The sequence below is a fragment of the Amphibalanus amphitrite genome, unplaced genomic scaffold (genome assembly GCF_019059575.1).
Source record: "Amphibalanus amphitrite isolate SeventyFive unplaced genomic scaffold, NRLGWU_Aamphi_draft 000140F_arrow, whole genome shotgun sequence".
In the NCBI taxonomy this organism is placed as follows: Eukaryota; Metazoa; Arthropoda; class Thecostraca; order Balanomorpha; family Balanidae; genus Amphibalanus; species Amphibalanus amphitrite.
In genome coordinates, this window is record NW_024881635.1 from 570,921 (window position 1) to 591,320 (window position 20,400).

Sequence of the window (20,400 nt, forward strand, 5' to 3'; positions counted from 1 at the left end):
GGCTCCCTGAAGACCGGGGAACTCCATGTGCCGTCTCCCCAGGGCCAGGCCAGGCCATGTCGACCGATCAGCGTTGCGCCACCGCCGTCGCCGCCGCCGCAGCCAGGGAGGCTGACCCCAATTGACGCGCCCTCCTCCGACCACCGTCGGTCGCTCGCGCTCTCGGGCAATCAGACGCTGGTAATGACCCACCCTGTGATCAGACGGCGACAACCATCGGTGGCGGCGGCAGTGGTGGGCGGCCTCACACCTGGGCTCTGCTCTGCGTAACAAGATCAGCGGCTTCTGCTAGTGCTTTCAGCTGCCCTGGAAACCGCGCCTAAGCCAATGAAGGTGGATCCAACAAGGTTACTACAGCGTCATTTAATCCAGAATTACTTAATGAACACCACCTGCGTCTTGCGTTTGAAAATCGCCAGTGTACGATGAGATCAAAAGGTGCGTATGCCATTTTTTCTGTAACAATATTACGTGTTGTTGGCAAGTAACCGTGCTAATGGCAGTTAGCGATTCGGCAGTGAACAACAGAGAACAGACCATGGGGCATCACTGGCTAATATTACGCTAACCGTAGAATGTAAGATGACGCAGGGCGCTCGGCCTCTGGATGAGCATAAGCACTGGCGGAGGCGGCGGAAGGTAGCAGCCCTTTTGAGCGCAGGGGGACTTTTAGCAAGCCTCAACTTCCACTTCTAACTTCTATCCCTGCTTTTCAAAACCGGAAAGCGAATGACTAGGCAGTAGGCACATCTATTAGTAGAGTAATCTTGGGCACATCTACAGATCTAGGCAGAACAGCTGGCTGTATGCAGTAGCAAGTTAGGTGATGATTTCGGCCAAACCATTTCCGCTCCAGACAAGTTGACCGCTGGATCGGACAGGATTGCGGCTATTCCAATCACTGCAAGTTTCCGGCTAGACAGACCGCCGTCGGTCTAGATACGTAACAGCTGGTCCAGACAACAATCACTGCCCGTCTAGACAGCACAGCTGTTTGCTTAGGCAGTGCAGCTGTCTTTCTGATCGGGACAGCTGCATAGACTGAAGACAGTTCTATGTTCAGGCAGTGCCACTGCCGGTCCTCTTGTCTGTCTAGCCGGGGCAGCTGCCAGCGGTACCGCACTGCTCCGCTGGCGGTCCAGACAGTACCTACAGCTGTCAGTCCCAGCTGTCTGTCTAGCCGGGCAGCTGGTGCCGCACTGCTCGACTGGCGGTTCAGACCAGAGTGTTCAGACAGTATGCATAACTGTCGGTCTCAGCTGTATGCCTGGACAGCTGGTGCCGCACTGCTTCACTGGCGGTCCAGGCACTATAGCTGTTTAGTATAGCTGTCGGTCCTCTGTCTAGCCGGTCCAGCTGGTGCCGTACTGCTCGGCTGGCGGTCCGTCCAGACATCCGGGTGGGAGCGTCGTCCGCGGTAATGGACGACCCGCCGACACTCGGCCCGCTTCCTCTGACCTTCGCGGGTCGGCTGCAGCCAAGAGGGATGACCCAAGGGCGGCGAGGCGACCCGTGGCAAATCCACAGGTCGGCCTGAGTTCTGACACAGAGGTAGAAAATAAACAACACTAGGAGCACCACGCTGGTCGGATGAAGTTAGTTGCCTGATACTTCAGTGGAAAAAATATCACCTTAGTAGCAAGCTGCGGTCGAATGGTGCAATTGTTTTGCATTTGGGCGACGGGTGACCGCGGAGGATAATTCAGTGAGGTGGGTGTCCAATGCTGCATAACTATGCAATATGCATGCATCTCATCACATTTATTTTATGTTGCGTTTCTTTCAACAACAGAAATCACGCATCTTGGTGCAACGATTTATTGCATTTTACCTTTCTATTGACGACACAATTCACAATTCATTAGCTTTTAGACAACACAGAGTTCCATTTTATAAATTCCCCATGAATAAGTGACTAAAAGTGCGGTATACGTTGAGGGTACGCAACCTCCTCCAAGCATGCGAGTCCTTCAGTTCAACGCTAACGGTAGGATGCTGCTCAGCGCGACATTGTGTTTTGTCTTTGAATGAGCACTGAGCCTTATACGGACTTTCATTAGATATATTTTGAATAAGAGTCTTGATGCAGCTTAGTAAGCCGTAAACAGTTTAATGAGAAATGAATGATGTAGTTGCCGCACCACAGGCATTGCTTTCATTTTCCAGGGGCCACGTCCTCCCAACAATAGCCGCCCCGACGTTTACCGGCCAGCGCGTAACCGTGAAATTACTCCTAACGTTGATTTAAAACCACGCCATTCATTTACGGATGACAGCGCAATTTTGGCTTAAAAGATGAGGTCATCCTAAAGATAAAGCATCGTTTTCGCAGCCTTTACAACTAAAAATTAAAATATGGGCACATTGTACTTAGTTATTGTTGCAGGGAGTTTTGTTGTGTAGAAACTAAGCATTAATATGTAAGGGACGTACCTAATCGATTTATATTTTTTGCCTAAATATAACAAAAAACAAATCGTGAAAAATGTTTATGAGTTAGCGGAGTTTAAATGAAAAACTGTGCACCTTGCCTTAACTGGTACATACCTAACTTCTAAAAAGGTGCATAAAATCAAAGGAAAATGTACTATTTATAGGTAATAGAATGACTGCCTATGATCTAATACATTGGATTATAGGACACCCCGTTACTTTGGTGCCTATTCGTGAATGTAACATGCTTGCATTAACCTTTTTTCTACGTTACCTCGTATGTTGCTCAACTACACACATATTTTAGGTAAACAAATAACATAAGGAAGTACCCGGCAGTCAGCAGTATAACGGCGCTCAGTGGCGGATCCAGGGGAGGGCAAAATGGGCATTTGCCCTCCCCAAAGCCAAATCGTGTGGGCAAGACTATCTTTTTGCCCCTCCCAAAGCATATAGCGATGAGCAAATCTAATACGGCGTCGATGCCTATATGGACGAAAAGCAGGGCTTCTTTCCGTGACGGCCATTCCGAAGGAAGGAGCTGCCCACTGGCTGCTGATATTTTGGGTCGATATGCTGATATTAGATTGAACCCCCTGAACTGAATGCATGCATATGCATTATGCAGTGTGACCATGGTGTGGGGTAACACGGGGCAAGATGCCCAGTCGGGTAAGACGCCCACCACCCTATATTCAAAATTACCTAAGCAATCCACAGTTTTGCCATTTGTTGGGAGCCTCATTGCTGTGGAGCGTTCCGCGTAAAAAAACGGCGACGTGCCTAGCCGTCATTTTATACCTATTTTTTGCATATGTTCTGAAAATTTCAGACCAAGGTCTCTCAAGGTCACGAAGTCACTAAGCTGCACGTCAAGTGACATAACCTAAAAACAGTTCCAATGCTTGCCATAGCTAAACCGAGTGACGGATCGCTTTGAAACTTTCAGCCTGGATGTACAAGGCCCAATCTCTTAACCATTAACGGCAATCTGATGACGTCATTTGCATTTTGAGCGCCTGTCACGTATTTAATTTAATTATCTAACCTCAGTCGAGGGTTCCAGACCTGTGGCTCCTATCCTTCATCCCTTAATCGTCCCTTAAAGGGACTATCCCACCTTAACATTAGATTTGAGTTGAGATAGCCAAGTTTGCGGCGAGGTTCAGAAACCACTATCTATCTAGGTTGCAACCCCCGCGGCCTCGTGGTGTTGAAGAAATTCGTTCCCTTCATTTGAAAATGGGCCTTGTACAAGGCCCAATCTCTTAACCATTAACGGCAATCTGATGACGTCATTTGCATTTTGAGCGCCTGTCACGTATTTAATTCAAGTACAGTACCTATGTACAAAACAGGGGCGCGGGAACTACTTTCCGACTGGGGGGGGGGGGACACCATAATAGAGATCAACCTAGGGTACCCCCAAATCTAGTTTTCTCACCGGTTTTAGGCCACTTATTTTTCACCCCTCGGCTTTTTCAACAAAAAAGAAAACATTTGCAAAAAAAGTGTGGTATTCCGTCTCAAAGCTGTGGGGGCACCGCCCCCACGGCCCCAGAGTTGGGGGGGGGGCAAGCTGCCCCCACTGCCCCCCCGGCTCCCGCGCCTATGGTACAAAATGTTAGTCACATGATTTTTATTTCAATGACCTAGGGCTAGCTCATTTTTGCGACCTCTCCACTATAAGTCAATAAGAGAAAATTGAAAGGCACCTTTTTTGGGGCAAACCTCCTGTCCGGTATAGCTCAGTTGGTAAAGCAATGGACTCTGAGCCCGGGTTTGAGTCGCTCCGGCGCTCGATATTTGAGACTCCTGACGGGGATGGTCTGAGGTTGGTGGGAGCAGCCGCAGCCAGTCAAAGTCAGGAGTGGGACAGGCCGTGTCCGGCTTTGAAGGGCACGTTAAACATTGGCATCGTTAAACGTTAAACTAAATTCTCCTGTCACCCGGAATTACGCGATCGGACGGTAGGGGTCGGGCTCTACGCAACAAGCTCTGCTTAGCGTAGGCTCCGGCTCCCGTAATCCGCCCTTTCAAACATTCGTGCTAAATTTATAAGAAACGTCACTCTTAACAATACCGAGTTACAACCTAAACAGCACACAGTGAACCGGAAAATAGCGCCCGTGACCCCTCCTTATGTCCCTGAGATCATCTCAGGTCACGAAAGATATGCAATAGTTTGCAGCGATTCGCTAATAACTTCTGCTGGAGGCATTCTAGAGCAATAGAAACACCTTAGATGTGTTCAGCTTTACGATACGGATCGACTGATATGCAACACGACCTTTTCCGGTCAGGTCATGACTTGACCAAATGTCAAAGTTGTAAGTTCACTTTTTAAGATCAAATTATAACTCATTCGACGCGTCTTCGCGAGAGGAACACGATGCCGGTAAAAGTAAGATCGCACAAGGTTTGATTCAAAAGTTATCGCAGAAAATCCGTTCCCGTAAAAATAGTATATATTATGGCAGTTTCCCCTGGAGGCTAAACCGTTGATCTTGGGTCCAATCTGAGCGAATTATCCAGAAAGAGCAGTTACAGTGCTATCAAAATAGCTTTTCTGGGGCGCTCTAGCTCTATTCGTTTCCGAGTTATGCGCCAGTTCTTCAAAAATTGTCGAAACTGGACCTAAATATTATCGGAATTTGGCCTTTGATGGGCTCTGGTGATCTGACATCTGACCTGACCTTAAAAGTGACTGGGGTAATTTGGTCATTATGTTTGACACTCTTTCAAACGCCGCCTACCGCGTGTTGCTACGTGGCACAGGAGCCGAGTTAGAAGGGATATGGGTGTTCAAACATCCCCCAGGGGCGTGAAAATCCAGGAGCCCCAGCGCGGCTGGGCACGGGTTAACATAAGACATTTTACACCATCATACGGTAAGATGGTGTAACTGGCGTTGTGAAGTAACTTGGTCACTGCCCACTGGCGCGGTGGTGGCTCGGGGTCGCCGATGGTCGGCTAAACTTTTGCCCTCCCCAAACGGATCGGCTGGATCCGCCCCTGCGTCGGCGCGTCTGACAGTGAGTGGACGGACGGCCGTCGGAGTGGTATGAGTGCGGCCAGATTGGGTCTGGTGTCAGCTGACGGTCCAGCTGTGTCGGATTGCCCTCTGCGACAACTGCGACTCACGGGCCGCGCCAGTCTCGTCTGGGACCAGTGTCGAGCGCCGACAGCGCTCGTCTGCAGGCCCGGCGGCGGTCGGATGACACCAATCAGCGCCGTCGGCAGAACTGCGGTCACTCGTGTCAAACAGCTGGCTGAGTAAGGAGACACCAGCGACGGCCATGGCCGGCGGCACGTCACGAGGAGCAGAGCCGACAGGCGGACGACTTTCAGAGAACACTTTCCAGAGTAGTTGTGAAACTGACATAGGGATTGAAGAGGGATAGCCAGCATGCTAAATTGACTCCCTAGGATCTTTTCATTGAGTTAGTTCTTCTGCTGCTTTTATTGGACTTCTCTGAGCTAGTGTTACAACATGATTCCAAGACGGGGGAGCCAAAATTTGAAATGACCAAACTGCATGGCAGCAAAACTGTTTACTCAAATAACCACTTAGAATCAAGATTTGCCAACTTTGACGACGTACTTCGCTGGCTCAATTTGCTGTCTGAAACTCGGGCTTCTCAATTAAGTCTCCCTCTTCAAGCGCTCGGTAGACTGTCACTGTTTCAGCTTTCCGCAACGCAACCCCACTCGGATTTCAAAACTTCCCAAATTAGCCGGCGGTTCACTGCCCAATCTAAATCATCTCATTAGGCAAATGCACCGCCCGCCGGTCTCCGCGACCCGGCCAGCGCGGCAGACGAGGCTGGCCATTCTGTCAGCGGGGGATGCTGGCGATGTTCACGGGGTGCGTCGGCAGCAGCTGACGCGCCGCTCGCCGGATTAGCGTTGGACCGGTGACGTCATTAGCATAGGACCAGTGACGTCACAGGGCGGTTCGTTGAGCCGGCGGCAGCATTAGGTGGCGCCGGTCCGGATGATTAACCCGGCTGGTAGCTAGGCGCCGGTACCCCGGTCCTCTCACCAATGGGCCTGTCGGCTTAATGGGTGGCCGCCCGAACTGAGCGCGGCACTGCAATTAATTTCCGGACAAACTATGGGATGAAGTTTATAAAGGCTGCTATAAGTGTATTCTAGAGAAATTCGTGTAATTGATGTGGTGTAGAGGCCTTTGAATAAACCTTATGGGGCCTATTTGGGTTAAGCGAGCTACAGACCCATGGAGAGCTTTCGCAGGTCATTAGAACCAGTAGGTAAGTATGGTAGGGTAGGGTGGGGTAATTTGAACATGTGGGGCAATTTGAACATAGTGTGAATACCAGAAAATTACGGAAAATCCATAAGTGGCATGACGATAAGACCAATGGGAGAAATTATCGTAACTAAAAGGGCTATCATATGAACGGGGTTTAAAGTTTCAGGGAATGAAGATGTTGACGCACAGTGTAAAAAATCAATTTCCCAAGGAAAAACGCCTAACAACACGTCATTGCAACTTCATTGCAGCGCAAAATCTTGCATTGCTAGCGCCTAATACGCAACGGCTTTTGTTGTGTAATGACCTAATCAGTGCCTTCAATCCAAGAAATTTGCTTTTGAACCCTGTTTTTCATAATGGCAAAATAACTTTTAGCGTGGGGTAATTTGAACATAGTGTGAGAATTTGAATGAAGACAGGGATATCTCCAAAAAAACAACGCCCCCAGTTTTTTTTTGCCAATATTTTCGACCCAAGGCAGTAGCAGATAAGTGATGCCAGTTTTAAAAAAAAGTTACGTCTAATATCCGTCTAATGTCCGGCATTTTTGTTGATTTTCCGTCCAAAAATGGCGAGGTCAACTATTTGTCCAAATATGTCCGAAAATTATGCAGCTATCAACACTCAAAACCGTCATTTATATTGCTTATGATGTAATTTTACCAGCCGAAAAGTGTTCATCATATTGAGAGCTTAACAAGCTTTCCATTCGCCAATCAATGCTATGCACGATTACTTTATAAAAAGCGCTGAAGTGTAGCAAGCCATCGTCCAATGTTGTCCAGTCTGCTACCTTTGTCCAACCAATTCCGAATTGGACATTGGACAAAATCAGAACTCCAAATGTCCAGGTTTCGATTGGCACCACTTTAACAGATGTAGTACGGTTGGGAGAGTTTTTATCGAACAAAAATGATAGACGTTCTGTTAATTGAAGAGGGGCGAATTCTGTCAACTGGCCGGTGTGCAGCGTGCAGATATTGCTACTCTGCAACTGTTATTTTTGCTGTTGTGTTGATTTTTCAAGTGAAGGTATGTTTAGAATTGTTCTGCCTATTTGTTTATGGGTCAAACAACATCGGTGCTGGCGAGACTATCGTTTTTATGACAGGTAAAGGCATTATGTTCAAATTACCCCACGGTGGGGCAATTTGAACACACCGTGACATGGTGGAGAAGTGAGGCTATGCTATTCAAGGTATGCTCGGCTCGTCCAAAAATGAGGCTTGCATGGTGAAAGCAAGTGACACTTGCGCTACTGAAGCAGTTTTTCTTCATCCAGGGTTGAACTGGAATTTGGTACAACGGAGAAGACGTAAAAATGTGTTCAAATTACCCCACACTACCCTATGTATCAAATTCTGTGAGATATGTGTTGGACATTGCATGCTGTGTCACGGCTGAGGATCATACAATAGACATCGCACAGAAGGCTTTTGGCACATTTTCATTTCATATATATAATTGAAACGTTTCCAATTCCCGATGACAGCCCTGTAAATTACCTATTCACACTGGGTCTTTCCGCCCCTATTACGAGCTATCCTTTGGGGTTCCGTCAGCCGTGACATGTTCTATTTGAACAGAACTCGCTAATAAGTCCGTCTGCGGGCAGCCGTGTGTGTGTTCGGGAATTACCTGTGTGCGCTGACGGCCGCTCATCGGCTGCTCATTATTGGCTCTCGGCTGTCAGTGGTGTTGACGGCCAGGGCCACGCGCCCGGCCCCGAATGGAATTCCAGCAGCCGTCCGCATACAATGCAGCCCACTGTGACGTCAACGGCCAATGTATGACGCATAAAACGGGTTCAAAAATACTGAGTGAGAATAGTTTCCTCGTGGAAAGTTAATGAACAAAATTATGAATGAAAATATTCGAAGAGAAAGTCGAGAAAAGTAACAAGCATTTTGCAACGAAATAAGAAGTAAATACCCATCTACGGTTTAGATATAGGCATAACATTGCAGCTAAATTTAGTTCCTCCTGCACCAGAGATGTAGATTTGAGTGAGTTTTGTAGAGTTCCGATCCTACCTGACGCAACTCAATCGAACATTTCCTTGTCCCGCCGCCACGTCAACCAATAACTGGAGCCCACATCAAAAGCCTCATCCTCGGCAGCTGAGTCTGGTAGTGGCACCTCTCAATGTGCATCGCCTCCCGCTGAGTGCAGGTGACCTCTCTGTCGGCCGCTCGAGAGTACAAGGAAACCCTTGTTCATTGGAGAGCGTCCTCGACCGTGCCTGTCTCTGCCAGCGTGCAGCAGTAACAGTGCAGAAGGCGGTGCCGGCCTCTGAGCAGCATGCTTTTAGTACACACAATTGACCATCGTGTTATATGTGATGAATTGGGCGCACCAGCGCGGCAGAAAAGCATCTAAAGAGACATTGAACATTAAGCAGAACATAATTCGAATTTCGAAGTCGAAAGTGTATTTGTGAACATACAGTTAAACTAACTGCTAACTCCAAATGAGCTTTCAGGCTGCTTTCAGACTGCGCACAATGCAACGGGCCATAGTCCAAGCAAACATTTGTCACCTTGATTCGATCTCAGCCCGACAAATCACAATACAAGCACTGGTCGTCGGTGTATGAGTGGTCTCCGTCCTTCCCTCGTCCCGCTCGCGGGCGCATTATGCCAGCACAGAGCGGCCGCCGCGCCGGCCGGCTGCCTTGTTTGGTGTGATCCCGCCGGTAAATACGGGAGCGGCAGCGGTCGGGTGCGCTCCCATCGACCCGGCCCAGGTGTCCGTATTGAGCGAGATGAGAGGGATGGTAGGACCACTGACGCCCCTTGGCTCGGCCTAAGATCTTCGGCGCTACACCGACTCGGCAGCATTAACTGAAATTAGAGCCGGCAAAATATGTTGCTATGCAATGAGGATGGATGAGTATTAGTTTTGAAGCTTGGCACATTTTGCAAGTTAGGCTGTGTCGGTAAATAATGGCAGTGCAGGATCATGGGCGCTTCGTTTGTGCATTGTTATGCTCTTTTCCTTAGAAGAGTATTAGACAGACTGATGCCCACATTTTTTACAACTGCCTCCTTACCTACTTTCACAAAAATATACAAAGTGCTATTGTAATGCAGTTGCAGTGTAAGCGCTTCTATAAATAATATCAAACATAGCATTTCCCCAGTAATGATTAGAATTTAAGCGTGAGTCATTTGTTTTTCATCAGTAATAACGTTTGATTGCTTATTGTTCTATCCTGTAGCGTTCATTTTATCGGTGTAGCGTTCAAGCGCAATGATGCCATTCTCTATCGATCCCATACCACGATCAGTACCTAATAATTTAGGAACGTAGCTCTTTCAGAGTCGAGAATCAATTAATGTATCTAGCAGTCGTTTGCAAATAGTTATTTAATCGATCGGTATGCCTATGCAAATGCAGACGACACTGCTTTTACCTGTCCGAAGAACGTCGCGGTCGCCATGTTTTCACTGTTCCCAGCATGCTGTTGGAACACACTTGCCTGACACCACGTGTGTCGGAACAAGGAGTCCTCTTGCTCGTAGGACAAGGCCGGGAGGTCATAAGCGTGTTCTGCTCCGTTATCGATCAAACCGCTGCCTCACCACGGGACACCTGAGCTCACCCTCGGCGACCCAGAGCTCGTGTCTGAGCCCCTACCCTCCCCCTCCCCTGCCCAGCTGACCACTTCCTGTCAGCAACACGTGATCCGGAGGCGGTCAGGTGACCTGGGTGACCTTGGATCGATGCCCCGCGGCGCGGCGGGCGATTCGGGCGTGGAAGGATCAGCCGGTCGCGCCGACGCCGCTGCAGACCCGGCCCGGTCACAGCCAGTTGCCGGGTCAATTGAGTGTGTTTGGAGGCGGTATCGGCTCTGTTCGAGATCGCCGCTCCGCTAGCAGGATGATTGGAAACAGAGCCCGAGGGAAAGGGTACGGGAGCAACGAATTAGCACGCGCCGCAAAAACGAATACTGTTAGTTGGACCTTATTGTTCTGAAATGAGCCCTTCAACATCCCTGGTAGTCAATCATAGCATTGAAGATGGCTTCGCAGAAAAACCTTTTGCACACCATTCTTACGAACAACGAGCCTTGCGATCAAATGGTTGAGTGGTTTTACTCAAATTCAAATTTTAGATGTGGCATGATGAGCATTAATGTAAATGCAAAGCCGTGTGGACAAATGAAGATGGAGAAAATCTGACAGATAGAACTTAGCACTACTTAGCAGTCTCGGGAGCGTCTTTGATATCGAAGAAGAAAAACGCCTTTTGCAAGAAAATTTCCGGAAAATACCACTAGCAGGTCTCTCTGACAAAGCAAGCAATACGATAATGCATAGACCCAAAATAACCAAATGCTTGTGATGAATTAAAAAAGATCGTTTTATAATAGCATTGTCTGATTCCTCACGATGTCATATACAGCCCAGTGCATGAAATGATGCTAAATAACTTCGTCATTACTTGTTCACAGCTTCTCAGACGGTCATTCTTGCTCCCCTAAAATTCACACAGATTTTGTTGATTTTGTGGATTTTGTGTTAACTTCTTCGAAAGCATGCATAACTTGACATACATGCATTACTTGCATTCATGCATTACTTGACTCCACTTACACTTGCATTCATGCATATCATAACTTATGGGAAGTTGTGAAGAAGTTTGTAGAAAAACGCGGTGAAAGGCATTATCGCTGTGTATTTATTAAATACTTCAAAGCATGTAATCATTGGTCTAGTGCAGATTTTTACACATCTTATCAGAATTGTGTACAATTAAACAATAACACCTCTTCAGGCAGGGCCTGTATCCCAGTTGTCGCGGACGCGCATCGTCCGTTCCGCCGAGCGCGGGAGCCTTGCGGTACAGCCTACCCTGCCGGTTTGTGAGGCGCGAGTGAGAGCCGTCGCACCGCGAGCGCCGAGCAGACAGCAGTGCCGTTACGCTGACGCTGCTGCACACATAGACACACTGCCGGTGCATCGGATAGTCAAAACGATGTGATCAATTGTGAAAAAATAGTGAATGAACAGCTTTATTGGCGATGTGCCTTATTATCTAACTTATCTTGTTCCTTTCTGTTGTAATGAAAATCTCCCGCCGAAACGGAAATCAATGGCCGATTTTACATCGTAATACTCGTAGCTTTCTATGCACGGGACCGCCCCGATATCTAATTTGAGCGGGGCCCACTCCTAGCTCCCCTCCCCAGCTTACCCCTCAGCACCGCCACACCGACGTCAAACAGCTTATTGAATTTCCGCTGCGCTGCCGAATAACGCTTTCACACATTTGAGCAGTTTAAGCCAGTTGATTGGATTTCGCTGGTTATTAAAATGTTTGGCGTGCGTCGCAGGTTTTAGAGTTCACGCTGGTGGGAAATTAGCGGGCGGACCCACGGTGGTAAGCAAAGTTAATGTTGAATTACAGAGCACAGCTCTGAATTGAAGCCTGAGTGAGCTGAGAACTTAGCTAAGAACTAGGAGAACCTATTTCCCCACCATTGCGAATGGTTGATTGCGATCAGTATTCAGTTTTTTTTTAAGTCTATGAATCGTTTTCCTTTACATTCAACGACAAAGGACACAATGGACGTGCAAGAACGCACAGCATAAATCCAAAAAGACTAAGTTTAGCGTACGTCTTGGAAACTGCGACCAAAAGTTTTAGACAAAAAGTGGGCTGAAGCCTAATTAAGCGTTAACAAAATGTGAAATCACTCAGATGTCTACGGAATATTTTATTTAAAGTATAAAGAGCGAACAGTTTGTCAAATGTCACCCAAATTCGATGTCTTGTCTTCTGCTGCACTATGTCTGTCACATGTTAGCCCGATGCAACACTTTCAAAACAAATCAAACTGACTGCTGAAATGAGTGGGTTGTAGCGTCCGTTTCTGCCCATTTGACTGCAGAGTGCAGAGGGCACAGTGTGTGACATCTGCTTCTTATACAGTTTCTGACGGCTGCATCTGTCCGTTGTAAACTGTCGATTGTTCAGAGTGTGGCTCTCTGTCCATTGTGAAGTCCCCAGTGTGTGACGTCTGTCTCTGTTCGTTACTGAGTCTCTCAGTGTGACGTCTGTCTCTGTCCGTTATACTGAGTCCCCAGTGTGTGACGCCTGTCTCTGTCTCGGTTGGCAGAGGGCTGTCCGTTATATCGTCCAGTGTGTGACGTCTGTCTCTGTCCGTTATAGCGTTCAGTGTGTGACGTCTGTCTCTGTTCGTTGTTGAGTCCCCAGTGTGTGACGTCTGTCCGTTATAGAATCCCCAGTATGTGACGTCTGTCTCTGTCCGTTATATCGTCCAGTATGTGACGCCTGTCTCTGTCTCGGTTGGCAGGGGGCCCAGCCGCTCCGAGATGAGCGGCAGGTCTGAGGCTGGCCGCGTCACATGGAGGTCATCCGGGTCGTGGTTATCGGCGCGCCGCAGGTCGGCAAGTCGACCCTGGTCAAGGTAAGACCACACCGCGCCCGGCGGCCGCCCCAGCTGAACAGACCGCGCCACAATGCCGAGCTGACCGGCCGAGCGGAGAATCTCAATGGCGGTGACGTCACAGACGATGGCTCGGCACGCCCCCCAGATGGAGCGTGTGATAGCAGCTCGCCAGAGAATGGACCCGGAATAAGGGTGTCAAAAAGTTAGCCCGATCATCAATACAATCACTGCTCAACTTCATTTCAGACCCGGACACTTCAAAGGGCTTGCGTCAGGAAGTGATGCAGCTTAGTTACGGAGCGAGCGAAGCGAGCGTAGTCTTTCCTTAGATTAACGGAAATTTCTGAGTATGAGCGGCCGGCCGGCCGGCCGGCCGGGGCCGTGCGGACGCTTTTGCGAGGCTTATATATCTCAGCAACCACTTGACCGATTTACACGCGGTAATTTTTGTAGGGTAGCTTCATTCCTTCTACCAAGTATTGGACTATTCCCGATGCATGTGGGTGACCGCTTTTGCACGTGCCACGTGCAAAACGAAGAGGTGTCAGTTTTGTAATTGTTGCAATATCTCGGTAACTACTTGGCCGATTGCGCTGAAAGTTGGCGTGTAGGTGGCACCCACTAGGCACTGCATATCCATGTGCCAGAGTTGGGGTGCTGCTGCACGTGCGCACGTGCAGGGGTCATTTCCAGATCTCGAGAACGGCTGGACCGATGGCGCTCAAATTTGGTACACGGTTAGGGACCAGTTAGTAGGGTGCCGTGCACAAGTCAGTTGGGATCCATTTTCATGGTGTGTCAAAAGTGGAAATAGCCGGTGCGCCGTCTGGCAACCCGGCAGCCCGCCGCCATAGGGAAATTCATGCTTTTTGTCGCTTTTTCGCTCCCTATGAGTCACTTGATCTAATTAGAGCTTAACTAGGAACGAGGTGGGTCACTTGGACGTATTCGGGAGCCGAATACGGTGTTTTGAAGTCAATACCTGGGAAACCCTACCCGCCCAATGCGAGTTTTTAAGAGTCTGCATGCCCAAATTAACGTTGAGCGTGGCCGTTTTCGGTCGGTTTTCCGCGACCTTGTGGCGAAATCGCCTTATTTATTCAACCAGGGTGGACTAATTCGCTTAACTAGGAATGAGGCGTTGAAGAGAATTATTCAAGGAATAGAGCTGTGCAAAAATATTTTTTGTATTGTTAAAACTGTATCCGCCCTCGAACGATAAATATTGTTGACCCATCAGAAACACATCACCTGGAAGGCGTTTGGACTTGGCTGGATCTAATATTAGCGAGTATCTGCTAATGCAGTTTCTTGGCTTACATAGTACGCACACAAGCATACATACTTCCTGCCCTTGGTTATTCCTCACTTCAATGAAAATTTTGCTATAATACCTATTCCAAGTAGTTAACAGCTTTTAGTGCAGTGCCAATTCGGAACCGTTCAGCGCCGCCAGTCTCCCAGGCGGCGCGTAACGGCCGCCGCCGGCCGCCGCGCCGCCGCTCTGGCAGGGTGTTTGACTTCATATCTCTGTTGCTAGAAAAGTTGTGGACCGATTTACTTGATTCTTGCATGACAAGATCCGCCATTCAATTCTTAGCAGATAACGAAAATTTGACGTCAATTGCACGATCCGCTGCCCATATTGTGGTACTGCCATCTATTGACAAGGCTGGCGAACTAAAGCCGGGCGGCTATTTCCACTTTTGACACACCATGTGCACGTGCGCACGTGCAGGGTGCCGCTCCCAGATCTCGAGAACGGCTGGGCCGATTGTGCTCAAATTTGGCACATCGCTAGAAACCGGTCAGTAGGGTGCCGTGCACAAGTCAGTTGGAGGTACCCCCTCGAAATTTCGCACGTGCAAGACTCACCCCCTCGCTCGCTCCGTTAGTCGCCTCAAAAGGCGCTATACTGGTTTTATTTACATTGGAATGGTCACTGGTATTCAAGAGGCTCTGAACTCAGGAGAGAACAAAAGCGAACTTAACGGTTTGTTTAGTAACGTTGTGATAAATCGCAGCATTGCACTATTTTTGTCTTAGTTGGGCTCTTCGTATGTCGATTACAGCAGCAAAGTGTAGGCTGTCGGTCGGTGTCGGTGAAAAGTCGGTGATAGGTGATCTCGGAGCATCTTATCGAAACATCCAAGTAGCATAAAAAGAACACCCATGTTGGTTCGATCGAGCCACGGAGCGCAGCATTTATTACCCCGCGGCGCGGCGGGGGCTCCGCACCGCGCCGCTCCAGTCCGGCCACTCGCAGTGCCGCCCACAGGCCAGCTGACAAGTTGGTTCATTTCTCGTCACGTCGTCCGCCGCATAACTCAGAGTGGCCGGCGGGCACGGGCCGGCGCCGCGGCCAGGCTGCCGGCGGGCACGGGGCGGCGCCGCGGCCAGGCTGCCAGCGGGCAAGGAGCGCCCCGGGAGACGCGTGTACGATAAATGGGCCACCGGTTATGACCGGGACATGCATCACCCGGCCTCATCCGAGAAACACGACCAGCGGCATGTGAATCGTGACATTTTCAGGCTCCGTGAAACAAGAAAACTCTCAGTTTGCTTGGGCACAGCTCTGGAAGCACTTCATACAGCTCAGTCTGCAAAGGTGAAGACTGAACATTGAATGGATTCTGATCTCATAGTTTATTATATATTAACACATGGTTTCCCGTGTGTAAATGGTTTTAACGCACGACGTGGATGGATTGGAGCACGAGTGTGTTAATGCACGAGTGAAACGAGTGCATTAACGCACGAGTGCTCCATTCCATCCACGAGTGCGTTAAAACCATTTATGCACGGAAACCATGTGTTAAACTAATTAATACATGCTTAACGGTGCGAATTTAAATTAAAATTAATCTTAGTCGATGACATTAAAAGGGCCATTTATGGGAATTCTTCGAAGAAAGTCAATGACCCTTCCGAAAAACTTCAGTCGAGAAATTCATCACTGCACGAGCGTGCACCAATTTAAATTGGTGCACGGCTACCTTCGAATTAACGCACGGTTAATCTCCAGTGAACGCACCGTAAAGTATGTATTAATTAGGAATTAACCAACCCAGCGAAAATTGGCACATAGTTTTATGTAGCAAGATATCAAGCAAGTTGGAATAAAAACCCCTTTGATGATACACCCTACAACCCATCACTAATTTTGACATAAGCGCCAAGCAAAATGTCACCATATACAATTGCTGGCAAAATCTGAAGAACAGGGCACGGATCTGATGTGGACATTTAGGGAGGTATACCATGTCGGGATAGACATTTTTACCTCGATATGCATTTGCGACTAAGAAATGCACACTTACCACCAACATACCGTAACTTGTAACATAAACGGGAGCCAGCGGCACGACTTCTGTCGCGGGACGAATTTATCAGGGGGCTCGTAACCAGTGATATAGGGTGACATAGCTGGATGTCGCGGGACCCCGATGAATTGTGACCCCCGCGATCTGACCTGACCTTTACAGCGTGATCCCCCAGCACCAGCTCGTTAACTGGAAAGGGAAATATTAAATAGTTCACGGGAGCGGCCCATTAATTATTCCATCCAGACAGAGCTCCGTCGTGAGATGGATTGTCCTGTCGGTGTGCCGCAGGGCGCTCTGCTGTCCCACCCCTGAGATCCGACTGATGGCGGCACCGTCATTTACACCGGCGCCACTGATCAAAGCTGCCGTATGCAACGTCACGTCACCAGTTGAAATGGCCATTTTCCGACAAAATTGCGTAATAAAACAGGGTCCCGGCGGTCGTTATAAAGCTGGGAATTGGCGTGGTCGGCCACTGCACGGGCGCTGTTCCGACAGTGAAATCAGCCGTAGATTTCCCAGTGGCATGGTGTGCAAAACTAGGCAGCACCATTAACGCTGGCGCCAAAGGATCAGCAAATTTTTGCCTTGATTGAATGTGAAGGTACTAGGTATAACACAAATCACTCACAGCTCACTTGAGCAGAGCTCAGGCTAAGCGCAAAAAAGCAAAAGAAAAGCAAGGTTATAAGATGAAAAAAATACGTAAAGTACGATGCAGATTTCCATGCTCGTACGTAGCTGCGTTTGACTTTCTTTTTTTACAAAAGATGTGTAATTAACGTGCGCACATAGCCGACCGTGTGCGGCTATGTGCGCACGTTAAACTTTGGACTCCAAATTCTGCCATAGAACCGAATTGCGCGATCGGAGGGTAGAGGGCAGGGTCAACGCAACGAGCTTCGCTTAGCGGGGGCTCTGTCTTTGTGAATCCTACCATTCAAACTGCTGGGACTATTTTTTTTTAATGTGCCCATATTTGTTTCACTTATATTTCATTTGTGTACACCAATTTCTCCAATCATAGCCCAGCACCACTCCGTTCTCCCTAAACCTTTTGAATATCTTCAAATCCCGAGATTGCCTTTGTAACATCACTTGCATCCTTGTCCACCTCTCGAAAGCCATTGTGCTCTTCGAAGTCGTTCCTGTACAGACTGCTGCTCCCTTACAGCTACCCCTTTGCAAGGCATTGCCACCTTCGAGCACCCCACCGTAGCCTCTGTGCAGCCCACGTTTCCCACTGTCTCGCTCTGGTCCGTCCAGCTGACGCCCGGTATGTGCTCGGTGTTGCAGCAGTTCGTGCAGAGCGCGGCGCCCGGCCGGCCGGCCTGCTCGCTCTCGGACGGCTGTCCGCGGCACACCTACTTCCCGGCCGTGCTGCTGAACAGCCGACTGTTCGCGTTCCGGCTGCACGACGTGTCGGGCGTGCGCCGCTTCCCGGCCGGCGCCGACCAGGAGTGGAGCCAGTGCCGCGCGCTCGGACTGCGCAGCGCCGCCGCCTACCTGCTCGTGTTCGACCTCACGTGCGCCGACTCGTTCCGCTACATCCGCGCCATCCGCGAGCAGATGCTCGAGTCGCGCGACATGCAGCGCGTGCCCGTCATCGTGGTGGGCAACAAACGAGACCGGGTGGCGGCGCGCGACACCCGCGACTGTCGAGACTTCTCGGCCACCGTGCGCAAACAGTGGAAGTGGCCGTACGTCGAGTGTTCGGCCAAGTTCAACTACCGCGTGCTGCAGGTGTTCCGCGAGCTGACAATGGCGCTGGATGCGCTGCGGCAGGAGGAGCTGGCGCCGGCCACCGAGACGAGCGCGGCCGCGGCGCGCTCGGCCGCCGACGGCGGACTCTGCGGACACTGCGCCATCCAGTAGCCGGTGCCGGAGCCGAGCCGCGGACTGCCAGCCACCAGCCCTTTTTTATCACTGTTGGCCGCGAGTGAGGTGGTGCTAGTGTGACGACGTACCGTGTACAAGGCGAGCAAGTGCAAACCGCGGCGCGCAGCGGTGGGGGCGGCGCGCACCGCGGGGCAATAAGGAGTGCAGTGCCTCCGGCGGGAGCGGGTGGCACCACGGGGGCGCGCCGGCCGCCGCGGCCCAGCCCAGTCTTTCACCGGCGCCGCCGCGAGACGGCCGACCGAGCTCGCTGCGAGTGACCGCCTCTGTCGCCCTTCCAATACACGTCAACCTGTGAGCGGGCGGTGTTGGACCGGTCTCACTGGGTAGCTATGAACCAGTCACCTGAGATCACCGCCGATTCACATTTCGCGCCACATTGCACATTAAAATGTTGGAAAAAAAAACTTTAAAAGAAAACGGGCCCATGAATAATATGTTTCCATGCAGGGTTGTGCTCGACTCAAAAAAATTTGCCGACTCGACTCATCATTCAACTTCAGAAAGCCCTGACACAACTCTGACTCAAACAAGGAGTTGATTTTTTCCCTTGACTCGACTCATGACTCAAGCGGCTCAATGAAAATATGAGTCGACTCAAACTTGACTCAAATTTTTTGTTGAGTCAAGTGAGTTGACTCAAAATTGACTCAGATAAAAAACGGCAGGGTATATATATATATATATATATATATATATATATATATATATATATATATATATATATTTATATATATATATTGTTTCTAGAAAGTTGAGTCAGGTGACTCATGTTTCTAAATGTTTGACTCAAATCTGACTCAACTCAACACCTTAATGTTTTTGTCCGACTCAACTCCGACTCAACTCAACAGCTCAACATTTTATCCGACTCGACTCAAATCTGACTCATTTGAGTCAGAGTTGAGTCAAATTTCTGACTCGACTCATGAGTCAAGCACAACCCTGTTTCCATGTCTGTAAAAACGCACAGAAAATGACTGATAAAACTGTAGCATGTACGGCGTGATTGCGTTAATTCAATGTCGTTTCCAGTTCATAATTCTTTTGCCGATCTCGTGGAGACTATTCAATTTTTTTAAAATAAATTTTGTCCGAACCTTTTGATAGGAAGGATTCACAAGGACAGAGCCACCGCTAAGCGAAGCTTGCTGCGGTGACCCTGCATGCCTGCTAAATCTACCCTCCGATCGCGCAATTCCAGTTCTATGGCAGAATTTAGAGTCCAAAGTTTAACGTGCGCACATAGCCGCGCACGGCCGGTCCCCTCACCAACTTCTCCTGGCTACGGTTTGCCACCAACCGCAACCATACCTGTCAGGAGGCCCCGATAAATGTCTAGCGCCCGTCGCGCTTCGAACCCGGACTGTTATAACCGGGAACGCGTGCTCTCACCACGCGGAGTCCAACGCTCTACCAACTGAGCTACGGGACCGGCAATGCAACCGAAATCAACTCATAGCGGCGACGCGGCTATGGAAGGTTAGGACCCTGCCACGGCGCCACCGAACGTGACCGTGGCTAATCGCCCCGTCGACAGACGCAGGGCAGACCCGGGAGGGGTGTCTGGAAGGGGCGCGGGGACGGGCGGGCCGTCGACGGAAAGTGGCACGCTCACCAGTCGTCGACAGCGACGGACGGTGAACGGAGTGAAACGCGAGAGGAAAGCGAGCCAAGGAAACCGTGTGGAGTACCAACGGCTACGAGGAGATTCTGCCCAGGCACACCAGCGCCGACATGGCAGGTGAGGAGCATCGGGTACGGCCCGGGGGCACGTACCACAGGGGGGTGCGGTAGCCTACGGCGACATCACGAGGATGGCTGCTGGGCGACCGACACGCGTCCATTCAGAGGCGTATTAAGCGCGCACGCACCGCTTAGAGAACGGGGAGCCCGGGAGGTGCGCCAGGGACGTGCAACATGGCGTGGCCGCCTTGCGAGCGCCCGCCACCCCCCACTCATGCACTTACATCAGGTCCGCCGCCGACGCCTCGGCTACTCTGCAACTCATGCACATACATCGGGTCCGCTGCAGAAGCCGCGGCTAC

The 20,400-nt window shown here is 49.8% G+C and overlaps 1 protein-coding gene across 2 annotated transcripts in view; it reads left to right on the forward strand.

Moving 5' to 3' along the window:
* LOC122382484 (ras-like protein family member 10B) overlaps positions 1 to 18,650 on the forward strand; it is a 37,764-nt gene extending 19,114 nt beyond the window's left edge. Inside the window, exons 2-3 of one of the 2 annotated variants that reach the window (XM_043367860.1) lie at positions 13,035 to 13,148; positions 17,753 to 18,650. In XM_043367860.1, the coding sequence (XP_043223795.1) occupies positions 13,086 to 13,148; positions 17,753 to 18,331 (642 nt within the window). In that variant the 5' untranslated portion in view covers positions 13,035 to 13,085 and the 3' untranslated portion in view covers positions 18,332 to 18,650. The remainder of the gene's footprint in view (positions 1 to 13,034; positions 13,149 to 17,752) is intronic. The other variant, XM_043367861.1, reaches the window with a different exon arrangement.
* The last annotated feature ends 1,750 nt before the right edge of the window (positions 18,651 to 20,400 follow it).